The sequence below is a fragment of the Odocoileus virginianus genome, chromosome 20 (genome assembly GCF_023699985.2).
Source record: "Odocoileus virginianus isolate 20LAN1187 ecotype Illinois chromosome 20, Ovbor_1.2, whole genome shotgun sequence".
Lineage (NCBI taxonomy): Eukaryota > Metazoa > Chordata > Mammalia > Artiodactyla > Cervidae > Odocoileus > Odocoileus virginianus.
This window is the reverse complement of record NC_069693.1, coordinates 50195375-50211022: the sequence shown is the minus strand read 5'-3', so window position 1 is coordinate 50211022 and position 15648 is coordinate 50195375. Positions and strand designations below refer to the sequence as shown.

The 15648-nt window shown below is 44.1% G+C and overlaps 1 protein-coding gene across 10 annotated transcripts in view; it reads left to right on the top strand.

Moving 5' to 3' along the window:
• The window catches only part of CDH13 (cadherin 13), a 980082-nt gene that overhangs the window by 544734 nt on the left and 419700 nt on the right, over window positions 1–15648 (top strand). Inside the window, exon 6 of one of the 10 annotated variants that reach the window (XM_070451478.1) lies at window positions 75–285. The exons of the other annotated variants lie outside the window; for them this stretch is intronic. Coding sequence (XP_070307579.1) covers window positions 75–146 — 72 coding nt within the window. The 3' untranslated portion in view covers window positions 147–285. Of the gene's footprint in view, window positions 1–74; window positions 286–15648 lie in introns of those variants that run through there. 10 annotated transcript variants of the gene reach the window in all.

The window sequence follows — 15648 nt, the reverse complement described above, 5'->3', positions numbered from 1 at the left end:
AATCAAGGTGTCAGCAGGAAGGGCTGGCTCCTTCTGGAGGCTTGAGGGAGAATCTCTTTCTTTGCCTTTTTCAGCTTCAAGAGACCATGACCTTGCTTAGCCTATGGCCTCTTCCTCCATCTTCACAGCTGGCAAGGGTGAATTGAGTCCTGCTTATACCATTCTCCTTGCCCATCCCTCTTCCAACTTGTAAGGACCCTCTGACATCATTGAATCTATCTGGGTGATCCAGGAAGATCTTATTTTAAATTCAGCTGATTGATAGCAGAGGCACAGAGCAGGTTAGTGATTGAGCCAATGTTATAGCTGGTAAGTAAGTGATGGAAGATCTTACCTTGGCCCCAGCTACAGTCACTCTGGGGCTTCCCGGGTGGCCCAGTGGGTAAAGAATACGCCTGCAGCACAGGAGATGTGGGTATGATCCCTGGGTTGGGAAGATCCCCTGGAGGAGGGCATGGCAACCCACCTCCAGTATTCTTGCCTGGAGAATCCCATGAACAGAGGAGCCTGGTGAGCTACAGTCCAAGAGTCAGACACGACTGAAGTGACTTAGCATGCACAGTCACTCTAGAACCTGGGGACAGAGGGTATAGCCAGCAGTGTGAGCCAACCCCTCTTCGGCTGTAAATAGGGTGACAACTAGACGGAGAAGTAACTCAGTCAACCCTTGGTTACACCCGTGTGATTCCCTTGCTTAACATCGGAAGTAGCTTGTCGTTTCTCTGATATGTTTTCCTACCAGAACATAAATGTCCAAGCCTATTTCTCACTTTGCTCGTTTCTCTTCTTGAAGTGTCATCTTGGTGTTTTATGGTGATCATTTTCTTCAGAACAAGTGAGAATCAAGGAATGGTTAGACACTTGATTCTTGTTTGCGTTTGGAGCAGTCTCGGGCTCAGAGCTACCTTGGATCTATCACTGAGCTCGAGGTACTGCTCCGAGGCCTCACATCCATGGGCAAGGCAGGGGCACCGGGTGGAGTGTGGGTGCCTCAGCCTAAGGAGGCAGGTCCCAGCATACCTGGTCCCAACTCTAAGCTAGTTTTCACCTCACAGGAGAGCACCCTAGTGCTGGACCCACTCAGCTCTCAGTCCAGGTTCCTGCCCCTGTGCAACTCACACAAAACAGCAACAGTCAGGCTTGACCTCCTAAAAGAATCCTAAAAGATGATGTTTTGAAAGTGCTGCCCTCAATACGCCAGCAAATTTGGAAAGCTCAGCAGTGGCCACAGGGCTGGAAAAAGTCAGTTTTCATTCCAATTCCAAAGAAAGGCAATGCCAAAGATGCTCAAACTACCACACAATTGCACTCATCTCACATGCTAGTAAAGTAATGCTCAAAATTCTTCAAGCCAGGCTTCAACAGTATGTGAACCATGAACTTCCAGATGTACAAGGTAGAAAAGGTAGAGGAACCAGAAATCAAATTGCCAACATTCGTTGGATCATAGAAAAAGCAAGAGAGTTCCAAAAAAATATCTACTTCTGCTTTATTGGCTGTGTCAAAGCCTTTGATTGTGTGGACCACAATAAACTCTGGAAAATTCTTAAAGAGATGGGAATGCCAGACCACTTTATGGGCCTCTTGAGAAATCTGTATGCAGGTCAGGAAGCAACAGTTAGAACTGGACATAGAACAACAGACTGATTCCAGATACGGAAAGGAGTACATCAAGGCTGTATATTGTCACCCTGCTTATTTAACTTATATATAGAGTACATTATGAGAAATGCTGGGCTGGATGAAGCACAAGCTGGAATCAAGATTCCTGGGAGAAATATCAATAACCTCAGATATACAGATGACACCACCCTTATGGCAGAAAGCGAAGAAGAACTAAAGAGTCTCTTGATGAAAGTGAAAGAGGAGAGTGAAAAAGTTGACTTCAAACTCAGTATTCAGAAAACTAAGATCATGGCATCCGGCCCCATCACTTCATGGCAAATAGATGGGAAAACAGTGACAGACTTTATTCTTTTTGGCTCCAAAGTCATTGCAGATGGTGACTGCAGCCATGAAATTAAAAGATACTTGCTCCTTGGAAGAAAAGTTATGATCAACCTAGACAGCATATTAAAAAAGCAGACATTACTTTGCCAACAAAGTTCTGTCTAGTCAAAGCTGTGGTTTTTCCAGTAGTCATGTATGGATGTGAGAGTTGGACTATAAAGAAAGTTGATTGCCGAAGAATTGATGCTTTTGAACTGTGATGTTGGAGAAGACGCTTGAGAGTCCCTTGGACTACAAGGAGATCCAACCAGTCCATCCTAAAGGAAATCAGTCCTGAGTATTCTTTGGAAGGGCTGATGCTGAAGCTGAAACTCCAATACTTTGGCCACCACATGCGAAGAGTTGACTCATTGGAAAAGACCCTAATGCTGGGAAAGACTGAAGGCAGGAGGAGAAGGGGATGACAGAGGATGAGATGGTTGGATGGCATCACCAACTCCATGGACATGAGTTTGAGTAAGCTCCAAGAATTGGTGATGGACAGGGAGGCCTGGTATGTTGCAGTCCATGGCGTCGCAACGAGTCAGACATGACTGAGCAACTGAACTGAACTGAATTGACTATGGTCAGCTCAGATGAAGTCCTTTTTTTGGATGATCTCTTCTCCCCTAGCATGCTAGGGATTTGAGAATGAAGAAGCACATGTGTAGCTCTCTCAGGAACCTTGAAGGAAGAGACTGTTTTCATTTGGAGAAGCTAAATCTTAAGGAAGTATCAGGAAGCAAGTAACACAGCTGGTAGGTGAGAGAGTCAGATGACAAATCCATGTCTTTTCTATCCAGAGTCCAGGCACCACCCACTGGCTCTTCCACACAGCATGGGGCTTGCTTGCTGTAAACCAGTGGTTTTCAATCAGGAATCATGGTGCCCCCAGGACAGTTGACCATGATGGGAGACGATTTTGGTTAACAACTTGGAGGGAGGGTGCTACTGACACCTCATAGGTAGAGACTAGGAATGCTACTAAACACCCTCCCATGCACGGGGCAGCCCCCACCGCAAGGGATGATCAAGCCCCAGATGTCCTAAGTATCACTGCTGACAAACTCTGGTATAAAATGAGAATAGTCAAACTGACCCTGTAGGGTTGCTGTGAGCTTTGAAAGTGGTAATGTATGTGCTGCAGCATGGCACACCTTCTATCTAAAAGTCCTGTCCCACCAACCAGATGTCCTTCTAGCTGGAATGTTGGCAGGCTGGGGCTCCACACATCCAGACCCCCCACTTAATTCTGAGAAGCACACCATAACAGGGTTATAGAAGAACTCACCCAAGGCTCATTTTTCATTCTGCATGGGGTTTTAATTTTTTTTCTCATTGCGGAAGAAAAATTCCATTCTCTTACTCCTGAGGGAAAACTAATTCCAGCAGAGGCCATTTGTCTTTGGTACCTTAAGATCTAGATAATTTACTGCAAGTTTATTTTTATTGAAAATTATGTAGATATTATTCTGAAACACAATTTCCAGCTATATGGCACTTTCAAACAGATTATATTTTAAGTGCTAATACATACACTGAGGATATATGCTGGAATGTGCATTTCTTAAAGATACCTTTATTTTTTATGACTCTCTGCCTTTGAGATCCTCAAACTTGTATGCTATGAAGTGCTGAAGGATTAAGATATTTTCAAATGAAAATTGTGTTATAAGTTATGAACTGTTACCATTTGACTGCAGCTCAAACTCATGACACTTTATATAGCCTATATGATTAATTCAGAAATAATTTGCATTTAAATGCATTTAAGATGTTTAACTTGTGATTTCCTATTTTAAGACTGGCAGAAGCACTCCAGTCTCTAAATTATGTGGACAACCTCCCACTGCCATTGCATAGACCTGAGAAGGATTTGGATATTAATAGAGAATAGCTTTTTCAAACTGTTTGTGAAAAACAGAAGAACTAAGAGATGGCCCAACATACACATACACACACAGACACTCACAAAAGGGAGTTCTGTGCTCCCTGGGGAACAATTGGGAAGCACTGAAAAACTGTAATTGCTTCTTTGAAATTCACAGTGCGCCTTTGACACAGCACAGACATTTTGAAGGCCCAGAGATGAGAACCTGTTTAAGCCAGCATATTCCACACCTTAAAAAACTAAATCTTGCAACAATAATCTCCTAGAAGAAATATTAACCATTATAGAAATCACATTCTGGTTAATGTTTAGTGAGAAAAAAATGTAAGTAATGAGAACTGAAAGAACTGGTCGGGTTTGGAAATGCCTGATAGAGGCAACCTGCCTTCCTGAGATGCTATGTGCTCTGCCATTCTGAAAAAACCGTTCTGTAGACAATCTGGCATCAACATTCTTCAGTAATGTAATGGAAGCCAGGCTCCTCCCCCTTCCTGTTGTTTTAGCTAATCAAGAGGTAAGGGAGTCTGTGAACTGATAGATGGACAAACACATGTTGGTCATCTACTCTATGGGATATTACTGAGCCATAGAAGTGGACTGCAGTACTGATACATGGTATAATGTGCATGAACCCCAGAAACAAGATGCTGAGTGAAAGAAACCAGACACAAAAGGTTACATTTTTGCATGACCACATTGACAGGAAATGTCTAGAATAGGTAAATCATAAAAACAGAAAGCAAATTACTGGGCACAGCTCATGAGTACTGGGGTTTCCTTTTGGGATGATGAAAATGTTTTGGAACTAGATAGTAATGGTGGTTGCACAACATTGTGAATGCACTAAATGCCATTGAATTGTTCACTTTAAAGTGATTGCTTGTATATTATGTGAATTTGACCTGAATCTTTTAATAATGAGAAATAATAGGGGGACAGGAAAAGCTTTAAAAGTGAGAGGACAGGGAAACCCAGGTGTAAATACCAGGAGGGAGAGGGCAGGGCAGAAGAAAATGGAGAAAATCAAGGGGGTGGGTATGTCCTGCACACTCTCCAAGGCAGCATGGGCACCTTGTCAACATCTGACAACAACAGGAAGAAATTACAGCCCAAGGAAGTAGATGATGAATACAAAGGAGTGGCCACTGAGAGAGAGAAGGCAGCTTCCGCCCAGCTCAACAGAGAGCTGATCCACACCGAGGTGATGTTTCAATCACTAGAGCCTGGTGACCCACACTTATCTTTGCTTCCAAGGTGGAAGCAAGTGACTATGAAACTAAGCTGGACTTTCAGGGTCCTTCCTCTAGCCTGGCCCCTTCTGGATCCCTGTTCCCAATGTTGTTTTGTGACTGCATGCTCTTCTGCTTAGAGGTCACTCCCTGCCCCCACTGATTGCATAATCTTCAACTTCTTCACAACCTGAATCAGCTTCTGTGACCATAGCCTAGTGGAGCCGGCTAAGGAGCCATCCCATTTCTGTTTGAACAAGGTCAACCATCACATTCATTACTGCCTACTGAAATTCAAGCATCTTATATATCAGAGAAGGACTAGACCAGTGTGGTCCATTAGAACCTTCTGTAGCAATGGAAGTGATCTCTATTATGCTTCCCAATACTGGAACCACATAGATGATAGTCTGATTTGGTGACTATTGAATTCTGGAACTATGGCCAGTGCAACTATGAAACTGAACTTTTTTTAACTTCTTTTTTAATGAGTTTTAATTTAAATAGCCACTTGGCTGATGGGTTATGGTATTGGAAAGTGCAGGTATAGGAAGAAGTATGAGTGAAAATGCTAATCTTTAGCATCATACAGATCTGTGTTTGAATATTAGTTTTACCTCTCAATAGCTATATACTTTGGGGCAAGTTGTTTAATCTGTAAGCTTTGGTTTCCTCATCAATAAAAAGATAGAGATGGGAGGACCTACTTGCAAGGAGTGTTGTTGAGATGAAATGAGATTTTGCCCATTAAGTGCACAGAACTTGGCATCTAATAAGTGCTTTAATAAACATTATTTGTGCCTTTTGATATTGGTTTTGATATTGGTTTGATAATACTGCTTTACACAGCAGTACTTTGAATAAATGAGAGTTAGAGAGGTGAAATGATTATGCTCAGTGTCATATAACCAGAAGATAGAGAAGCGGTAATTTAGGTTCACGTGTTCTAAAATCAAAGTCCATTGGCTTGTTTTTGCCCTGTGCTTCCTCCTCTTGGAGGCCTGGTTCCCAAGCTCATCTACATTGGAGATTGAGATGGGGACTGAGGGAAGGGTCTTTCTTTTCCCTGTAAGCTGCTCTATTAAGTATGAGCTGCTCGGTTTTTTGTTGACAGCAGATCTACGGGAGGGACTGAAGTCCTAGGGAAAACACGTAAATGTGTGAGTGGGTGTCTGTCTCCGCAGTGGTCTTTATTCCTTGGCCAGGTTGGCTCTAGCCAGGTTCCAGGCTGGACTAGCAAAAGAGACCCCAGTCTCAGCCACCTGAAGGTTCTGGTTAAGTCAAACTTTTCAGACAAACTGTTGACACTATTTATTCAGCCAGTCTTGGTTCATGTTTAAGACCTCGAACATCCCCTTTTGAATGCTTTTTTTGTCATTGTATATAAATTGCCTCTAAGTCCCAGAAAGCAAAGTCTGGCATAGAGGCAAACACTCTCCTTTAGTTCCAGCTTTGGTTGTAAAGAACACCTGTATCCTGCTGTCCACACCTCAGAGCTTAGAGTAGGTTTGGAGTGAATTACATTCAGTTCTCAAAGATGAATCAGCCACTGCAAAATGCCCTACATGTGCTCTTGTTCTCATCTTGTTTGAATTCTCAGGAAAGCTTAAGGAGCGGAAGAATCAGTGCTGGTCTAGGGTCTAAGGCTTCACTTCCCACTCTAAATACAGTAACTGTCTTGTCACACTGGCTCTTTAACAGCTCTGCCCATGTCATTCTTAAGAGAAATAGAGTGAGGTTTCATTAACAGGAGAGATCAGCGGTAGTTCAGTTATAAGTTATCACTGCAGAGGGAGAGCAGCAGGGTTAGCTCCTCAAGTTGAAAATAAAAAAGATGAATGTGAAGAGGAAATGAAGTTAGCGCTTCACCACCCGGATGCTCTGCCATGGATGCTTGAGAAGAGAGAGGAAAGCTCTTTCTAAACACAGACTGTATACCAAAGGCAATTACTGTTTTTTAACCTACAACAGATCCACTTGCCATGTTAAGATTCACAGACCTCTCTCCAATACCATGACCCCAGCATGGTCTTATTTTATGACTCATAAAGCTGGGGGCTTTATGCTGGCTCACATAGTGGCCACATGGAACTATAAACCGTCTCCAAAGATTCTGGGGTTCCCAGCCTGTCAAGAAGACAGAACCGTGTGGCATCATTCCAGTCTCTCTACTTCCTGTGACTGATTTGCTTATTCTGAAGTGTACTTGCCTCTTCCACCTGCCACACACATTCACTCATTCACACACTCGTTAATTCAGCAGGTGATTACTCAGCTGTTACTACCTGTCAGATACTGTTCCAAGCACTAAGCAATGACCCAAGTCCCTGCTCTCAGGGAACTTACCATAGCAGAGCTGCCAGGGATGATAGATGCCCCTGAATCAAATTAAACTGTGGGGAGCATGGGGATGCAGGACGCGCGCAATCTCCTATTCACATGAGATGGTCCTGGCTGGGCTTTGTAAAGAGGAGTCATTTCAGCAGAGACCTGATGCAGGAGAAGGATGTGAGCAGTGCAGATACCTGCAGGAAAAGAGAGCTGCACAGATTAGCAGTTGCCAGGTTGGGGGTGGAGAGTGTTACAGAAATACAGGGTCCTTCAGTCTAGGAAGGAGCTCAGGGGAAAGCTTATGCAAAGATTTTTAGCAACTCTGCCTTTGCTGGCTGCCACCATTTTTTCCCCCCAGGGCCTGGGGGAAAATAGTCATGATAACAAGTGCAAAGGCCCTGGGATGGAAGTGAGCTTTTTATGTTTGAGGAAGATATGGGAGGGGGTAGATCATGCACAGACTCTAGTTTCTGGGTAAGATGGGAAGCACTGGAGGTTTTGAGCAGAGGCAGGATGCAATCTAACATACCTTTCTCCAGGAATCCTGACAGGGCCACAGTAATAGGCTGTAGAAGAAACAGACCTATGCAGTAGGTTACAGCAGTGATCCAGGTGAAAGAGGGTGGAGCTTGGATTACGGTGGGCCAGGAGGAGGTAATAAGGAGTTGGATATGGCCTCTTGAAGAAAGAGACAACAGAATTCATTGCTGAATTAAAAGTAGAATGTAAAAGAAAGAAGTATTACTGTGATTAGGAGACTTTTGTCTTGAGCCAAAAGGGAGGCCAGGTTATTATCTACTGAGTTGGGGATGTCTGAAAAGAACAGGGGGCCAGAGTAATCTCATGCCATATGCAGATGCCACTAGAAAAATAGGTTGGTCATCTTCGAGTGCTAAAGGAGTTTTTCCAAAATTTTCTGAGTTACAACCAGTGTAAATCCAAACCAAGTTTTTCTAAATCAAATGTGCTTGGAGCAGGTAAATGGCCCAGTCAGGAGGGACTGGGCTTATAGGGTGGTGAGTAGGCCTAGGCAGAGCAAGCCTATAACCACAGTCACTAGACCCTGTGGTTTCAGGGACTTAGGGCAGCACCAGAGGATCCCCATGGAATAGGCAGAAGGCTCTGCCCTAGGGATAGCAGCAACACTTGGGAGAACTCCCAGAAAGTCCCTGTGTTAGGAGATTGCCTTCTTGGGGATTAGTCAGCTCGAGCTGTCGGTAACAAAATACCACAGACTGGGGACTTAGTACCAGAGTTCTGGAAGCCAGAATCCAAGGCTGAAGAATTGGCAGCTTGGAGTCTGCCTGCTGAGGCCTCTCTCCTTGTCTTGCAGAGAGTTGTCTTCTCTGTGTGTTCAGACATCCTCTTCTCTAATTCATGCAGTTAGGATATCTCTCCCTGTCCTTATAAGGACCAGCTGGACTGGATTAGAGCCCACCACTTTATGACTTCATTTCACCTTAACTACTTCCTTTAAAGTCCCTATCTAAGTCTCCAAATAAATTCATATCGGGGGTTCAGACATCAACGTGTAAATCAAAGAGACACAATTCGGTCCATGACAGAGACATCTGTTGATGTAGATTTTGAGGCTGCCTCCAGATCAACAGGAAAGAGAACCAGAGTCATTGACATGAAGGTCAATATGAGGCATCAAACTTAAATTCAGTTCTCTTATATGATCTGGGCCTCAGTGAAAGTCATTTGAAATAAGGAAACTAGCAAACAAACATTTTATCCAACTGGCTTAGACATTGACTTTTGGAAGTGTAGCATCACCATTTTAAGCATGTTCTTCATTAACTACAAAGCTTCCTCCCATGTGGGTTTACCAGCTTTATAGAAAAAAGCTTTCATGGGACCACCTGATTCACATCTGTAGAAATGGAGAATCCAAAGTCTGCTCATGTCTTCTTCTGAAATTAAAAACATAGGGAAGTGTCAAACTTTCTACTTTGTAAAAGCATATTGACCACTCTTTTTCTACATCCATTAGTTTTTATTGCTGAGTTTTCTATCTGTATCTTCGTCTGTACCTCTGTCTTTACTGATAGTGATTTTTTTTTTAGATTTGTGAGCTCCAAAAGAGCTAAGACAGCATGCTGTAAATGGGCTTCTCTGTGTTGGCACAGCACTTTGTAAACAGAGGCCCAGTAATTCATTCAACAAACATCTAGTAAGCAGTTGTTGTGTGGGGGACAGTATGTAGCTAATGTGTATGTGAGTATGTGAGTATGTGAGTATTGAGTATGTGGCTAATACTCAAGGGTGCAGCAGAGAGGGTGTCTGTGTTCTCACAATTATATTAAGAATGTTAGAGTAGCAGTATTAAGGACTACTGTTTACAGAGCCCATCTCATCTTCCATTTTCCATATATTCTCTTAATTAACCTATATTATTAAGCAATTGTTTCCTAAATGTCTTCCTCAGAACGCTGTGTGCATCAGGCATCCCAGGACCACCCTTGCTTTTGGTAATTCCCTAGAAGAACTCACAGACTCAGCATGTAGTCATACTTAAGGCTAAGATTTACCACAGTGAAAGGATTCCAAGCAAAATTAGCACAGGAAAAATGTGCTCAGTGTGGAGTGGGAAGGAAACCAGGCCCAGGCTCCAAGCTTCCTTTCCTAATGGAGTCACACAGGACATGCTCAGCTCTCCCACAATGACTTATGACAACATGTGTGAAGTGTCCACCAGGAAAGCTCGTCAGAGACTCAGTTCCTAAGGTCACATAGGCATTCTGTCTGGTATGAAGCAAAACTCCGGACTTCCAGAAAGAAGGATGTTCAGCATAAACCAGATATTTCTGTGCACACAGGCTGTACACAGTTAACTACCATCATCAGTTAGGAAACAGTAGAGACTCTCCCAAAATCCAAGTTCCCAGATGCCAACCAAGGGCTGACCTTGGAAGCAGGCCTTTCTAGGGACAGCAGTCTCTGTTGGGTTACCTCTTTACTGCACACTGTGCCATAGATAGAAGGATACGTACATACATGTCCAAAGCAAGTTGACCACAGTTAAGCTGATTTCTTTACATCTGGATTTCAGTGGTCCAGATTTACTTGACTAGGGGTCACTCCTATCATCTCTCAGCAGAGCATCTTTAAAGACCTCTGCTTTGTAGGAAATGACCTCAAGAAGTTTTGGTGGAAAGATGACATTGGTCTCAATGAAGTCGAATACAGCCAAAAAAAAAAAAAGGTAATTTTAAAATGTATGATTTATCTTTTACTTTACTTTTCAGCACTGACAGGTAATTTTTAAGTAACTTCTCAGATGGTGGTCAGAGGTACCAAGAGAGAAGAGTGCTAAAACTGAGCTAGCCTCCTTGGGCTATAAAATCTAAGAAATCTATTTAGATTCAGAATTCTTAGTTGTGGTCTTTACAAACTAATCAAGGGGTCATCTGTAAACTAATCAAGGGGTCATCTGTTAACTAAATAATTAGCTTGTTCTATTTGGAATTAAAATTGTTTGGGCTTCCACAGTGGCTCAGTGGTAAAGAATCTACCTGCCAGTGCATGTGTTTGATCCCTGGTCTGAGAGGATCCCACATGTCATGGAGAAACCCAGCCTGTGTGCCACAACTATTGAACCTGTACCCTCGAGCCCCCGGGAACTGCAGCTAGCGAACCCATGAGCCACAGATAGTGAAGCCTGAATGGTCTAGAGCCCATACTCTACAACAGGAAAAGCCACGGCAATGAGAAGCGTGTGCACTGCCACTCGAGAGAAGCCCCTACTCACCACAGCTAGAGAAGAAAAGCCCAAGTAGCAGAGAAGAATCCAGCACAGCCAAAAAAAAAAAAAAGAAATTCAGAATTGTTTGTGCATCTGAAGGACTTTAACCAGGGTTAGATCCTGAACTCTGAAATATAATTTAAACATTTTTCAGCATGTTGAAAACCTAATCTAATTCTTGTTTCTTTTCTCACTAGTAAGTTTTTATTTATTGTTACTATAAAGATTTTAGAATAGGCTTTTATTCAGTTAAATATTGGGACTAGAAGCTAATCAGTCTCCAGATGCATTAACTTTGAGAATTATTGATAAGACAGGAACCCAATTTCCACTAACATTTCCAATAGAGATCTTCAGGAAATTTGTGTGTGAAATCTTGAAAAAGTAAATAGGCTTTGTCTCTTGTCCAAGTGGTGTACGATTATGTTCTTCCTTGACTTCTGCTTCCATTGGCACTTGCAGATATCAGGTTCCTAATCTCACCTGCATCAGGACCTCATGTTGTCTGTTTCCTTGTGACTTCCCTCTGAGATGCCCTGGAACCTGTCAGTTCCACTCCTGGTCTGGGGTGGCCTGCTTCTTCATCTGTATGCTTCATCCATCGCCACTCGTTTCTGCTTTTTTCTGCAATGTACACTTTTAGAAGTGATCACTAATTCCTTTCGGTTTGATCTGTGAAAGAGTTCCTCCTCGGTCCATCCATAGCATTACTCTCTCAGTTCTAACTTTCCCTTTCATCTGATCAGGCGCGATTCTCCCCTTTGGCTTTGAGGCACTGTCTCTGCTCCTCCCCAGTGCTGCCACCAGAGGCTCAGCGCTGGGTCTGGCCACTCCCTTGCTTGAACCATCAGTGCTGCTCTGCTGACTGCAGGATGAGTTCCCGTGGGACACACACCCTTTGCCATCTGTCTCCCTCATCAGCTTTCCTTCTGGATACCACTTCTGCTCTGCCATGCTGAGCTTCTCATCATGGCCTCACTGCATCTCGCTGCCTCGGTGCCTGTGCACATCAGTATCTACGGGGTTGATGGATGGCTACAACATTCTGGGTGATGACGGGATGAACCAGGAAGGACGTCTGATTTGATTAGGGGGGTGGGGAAGGTGAAAATGAGTGTAGGAATATTTGTGCTGAGTCTTCAGCTCTAAACAAAGGGATCCTGTGGATTTAGGATTAGCGATCATTTGATCTATGTCATCCCAAGAAGGAGAGAAGAACCAATTCACAGATTTAATTTTATGGATAAGAGAGATAGGATCTGGCAGGTCATTTAAGTCCACTGGAAGATGGGAGTTGGGGACAGAACCTGTGGCAGTGTGTTCTGTACCAGGTATGATTTACTTGGGCACTTGGGGAGAATAAGTGTCCATATGAGGATCTCTGTGGCTGAGTTGTAAAGAGCTGGAAATGTTAAATGATTTGATGAGGGCTCAGCTTTGCATGTGCTTTGGTGTGGCACATACCCTGCTCTGTGTCAGAAGCTAGTGACCCCCCCCCCCCCCCCCACTTTTCAGCTTCAGTCTGGACATTTTGACAATGGAATCCAGGCTATAATCATTTTTATTAAAAAAAAAAAAAATGACCCCTGTAGCATACTACCTGTAAAACATTTGTTACACATGTACATCATTCAGATTTGCATATCACTCCTCACCACCACCCTGCATGAGTTCAACCTTAAATACTTGCCTTATTGTTTAAATTCTGAATCCTTTCAATGGGCAAACCAAACAGTGCTTCAATGTGAAATCCAGAAATCGAGCCTAAATGCACCCCTTAAATATGAGCTAGTGAGTCACGGCAAATAATAAAAGAGACTTCCAAAGGACAGATGTTTCTCAAAGAGAGCTGCTGCTCTTTAAATGTCACCCATGGATTAGGGTCCTTCGTTCTGCTCTGTCTCCACAGCTCTGTGTAATAAGTGCAGGGGACACCAGGCTGCTGAGGAGGGGGGAGAATCTGGATGAATCTGGAGGGGAAGGCAGATGTTTTCTCATTTCCATGGGACCCTCCTAATCAAGAGGTGCTCACAAGACTGGGGGAGGGATTGAGCCCTGTGAGGACCCACTGGCTTTGTTCCACTCGCAGCCCCAGATTTGCTACCATCCGCAGGGACAAGGGGAGGGAAAGCTGCGAGGAGGGGACTGGAAAGTCAGGAAGGGAGAGAGCAGTGTGTGTGTTTGTGTGCAGGTGAGGAGGAGAGAGAAGAGAAATGAAAGTCCTAACCTGAGACTGTGTCCTTCAGGAGTAGGTGTGCATTTGTGCAGTCCCAGCCTCTCCTAAGTCCTCGGGAGCTTATGGGGGACCTGGACCCCCAGCACCAAGTGACCAGCAGTAAGTGCCGTCACAGGCAGGTATAATATGGCATCAAATAATGCCGTATTATGCGTTAAAAACGGATTCACAAGGTTTACAGCTTAAGATGAAAATAAGACTAAGGAATCATAGCCAGTGGTAGGTCAAGACAATCCGAAACTCTTTTCACCCTGGTGCTGAGACATTAACATACCCCATTCACTTTTCTGTGTCTCAAAACTTTTCCCAAAAAAACCACCCATGAGCTTCTTTCCTTCTCATCTTAAACAGAGTCTAAAGTAAGTGAAGTGAAGTGAAGTTGCTCAGTCGTGTCTGACGTCTGACTCTTTGCGACCCCATGGACTGTAGCCTACCACGCTCCTCCATCCATGGGGTTTTCCAGGCAAGAGTACTGAAGTGGGGTGTCATTGCCTTCTCCAGAGGATCTTCCCAATCCAGGAATCAAACCTGGGTCTCCCACATTGTAGGCAGACACTCTACCATCTGAGCCACCAGGGAAGTTCAAACAGAGTCTAAGAATATAGTAAATGCTTAGCTAACAGCCTCCAAACACAGCACTGTTATTGACCAACCAAGTAGTTCTTTCTTTGCAGTAGAGACGAGAGCACTAGTAGCAAACCCTTCAGCTAGATGGCTGTGCCCATGGGGCGTTAGAGTGATAGTAACTGTGAGTTATCACTGCCTTTGAGATGTAATGCTTCTGATCTAAGGTAGGCTTCCCGTAACTATAAATCTGGAGAAATATTAGGAGGCAAGTCAACTGTCTCTGGAGTCTTAGCGGAAAGGCCAGGCCTCTAAGATCTAGATGGATGGTCTGAAAGATAGAGACCCTGTCTACCCACCTTGGTGACCACTGCTGGAGGCTTGGTTTCATCCAAGGAGGAGGCTTTGTCTGTAGTAGGTCTCAGCACTCTGTGACACCGACTGGCTAGGACACCAGAGCTGAGCTTGCCTGGAGGGAGAGACACACAAAGAAAGGCACCTGACTTGGCCAAACTGAGCTTTATCTGCATTTGACCTGCAGACCAGTGGGCACACCTCTTTCTAATTCCCAGGAAGACCCTCTAAGGTTGGGTGTGCCTGTGTGGATTGATCCATGAGTAGGAGGGGAGGTTAAGTCCCGACGTTATCCCAGGTTTTACAGTCCCCTCCTCTACATCTTTCTACTTCTTTGCCTCCCCACCCCTAGTAGATTTGTTGTAGGATATGAGTGGCATTTTTAAAATTTGAAGAGAAAGTTTTAATTTCTCTTGATGCGTTTGCTGTATCTTTAGGCAAGTATTTATTAGGATGTTATGGTTAATATAATCATGGCCATAACTTTCTAATGAATGCAAATAGGGAAGTAAGATTTTATTAAGCAAGGATGATCATCTTGAAGCCATTAAAAAGTTGTGTTTATGGAAAACATTTTAGGAGTACACCTGTTCTTAAGAACCTTGCTGGTTCTGGGGACTCTTTGGGACTTAGGCCGAGCCAAGTCAGGTGTGACAAGCAGTTGTGTGACATAGCTGAGTGTGGATGTTGGCACCTCAGCCACGCGGGAAGCAGAGCACATGGACTTAGACTCACCCTGGGATGAGGGTAATTCCCCCCAGGGGGAAGTTGGCAACACCTGGAGGCGTTTTTGCTCATGATGGATGAGAGGGGAGTGCTGCGGGCATCTTAGGTACAGGGGTTCTCTTCACCATCCCACAATACGCAGCTCAGAGCCTGGCCATACTCAGTGCTCTGAGTGTCGGCTACACCATTAATATTATTGTTTCCACCCAGAATTGCCATTTCTGTGTGCATGCACCACTGCCTGTGCACACATGCAGGTACATCTGTTCATAGATCTGCATATTTAAGGACCAGGGGCCCTCTACTCTCTAACATACACATGGATACACACACACACACACTCACACACACACAGAGTACATGTAGATGCAATGAAACTGAACTCTCCCAAACCTCTGTGGCTTCCCAGGTGGTTCAAGTGGTAAAGATCCTGCCTGCCAGTTCAGGAGACCCAGGAGAAATGGGTTTGATCCCTGAGTTGGGAAGACCCCCTGGAGGAGGAAATGGCAACCACTCCAGTATTCTTGTCTAGAGAATCCCATGGAGAGAGGAGCCTGGCAGGCTACAGTCCATGGGATCA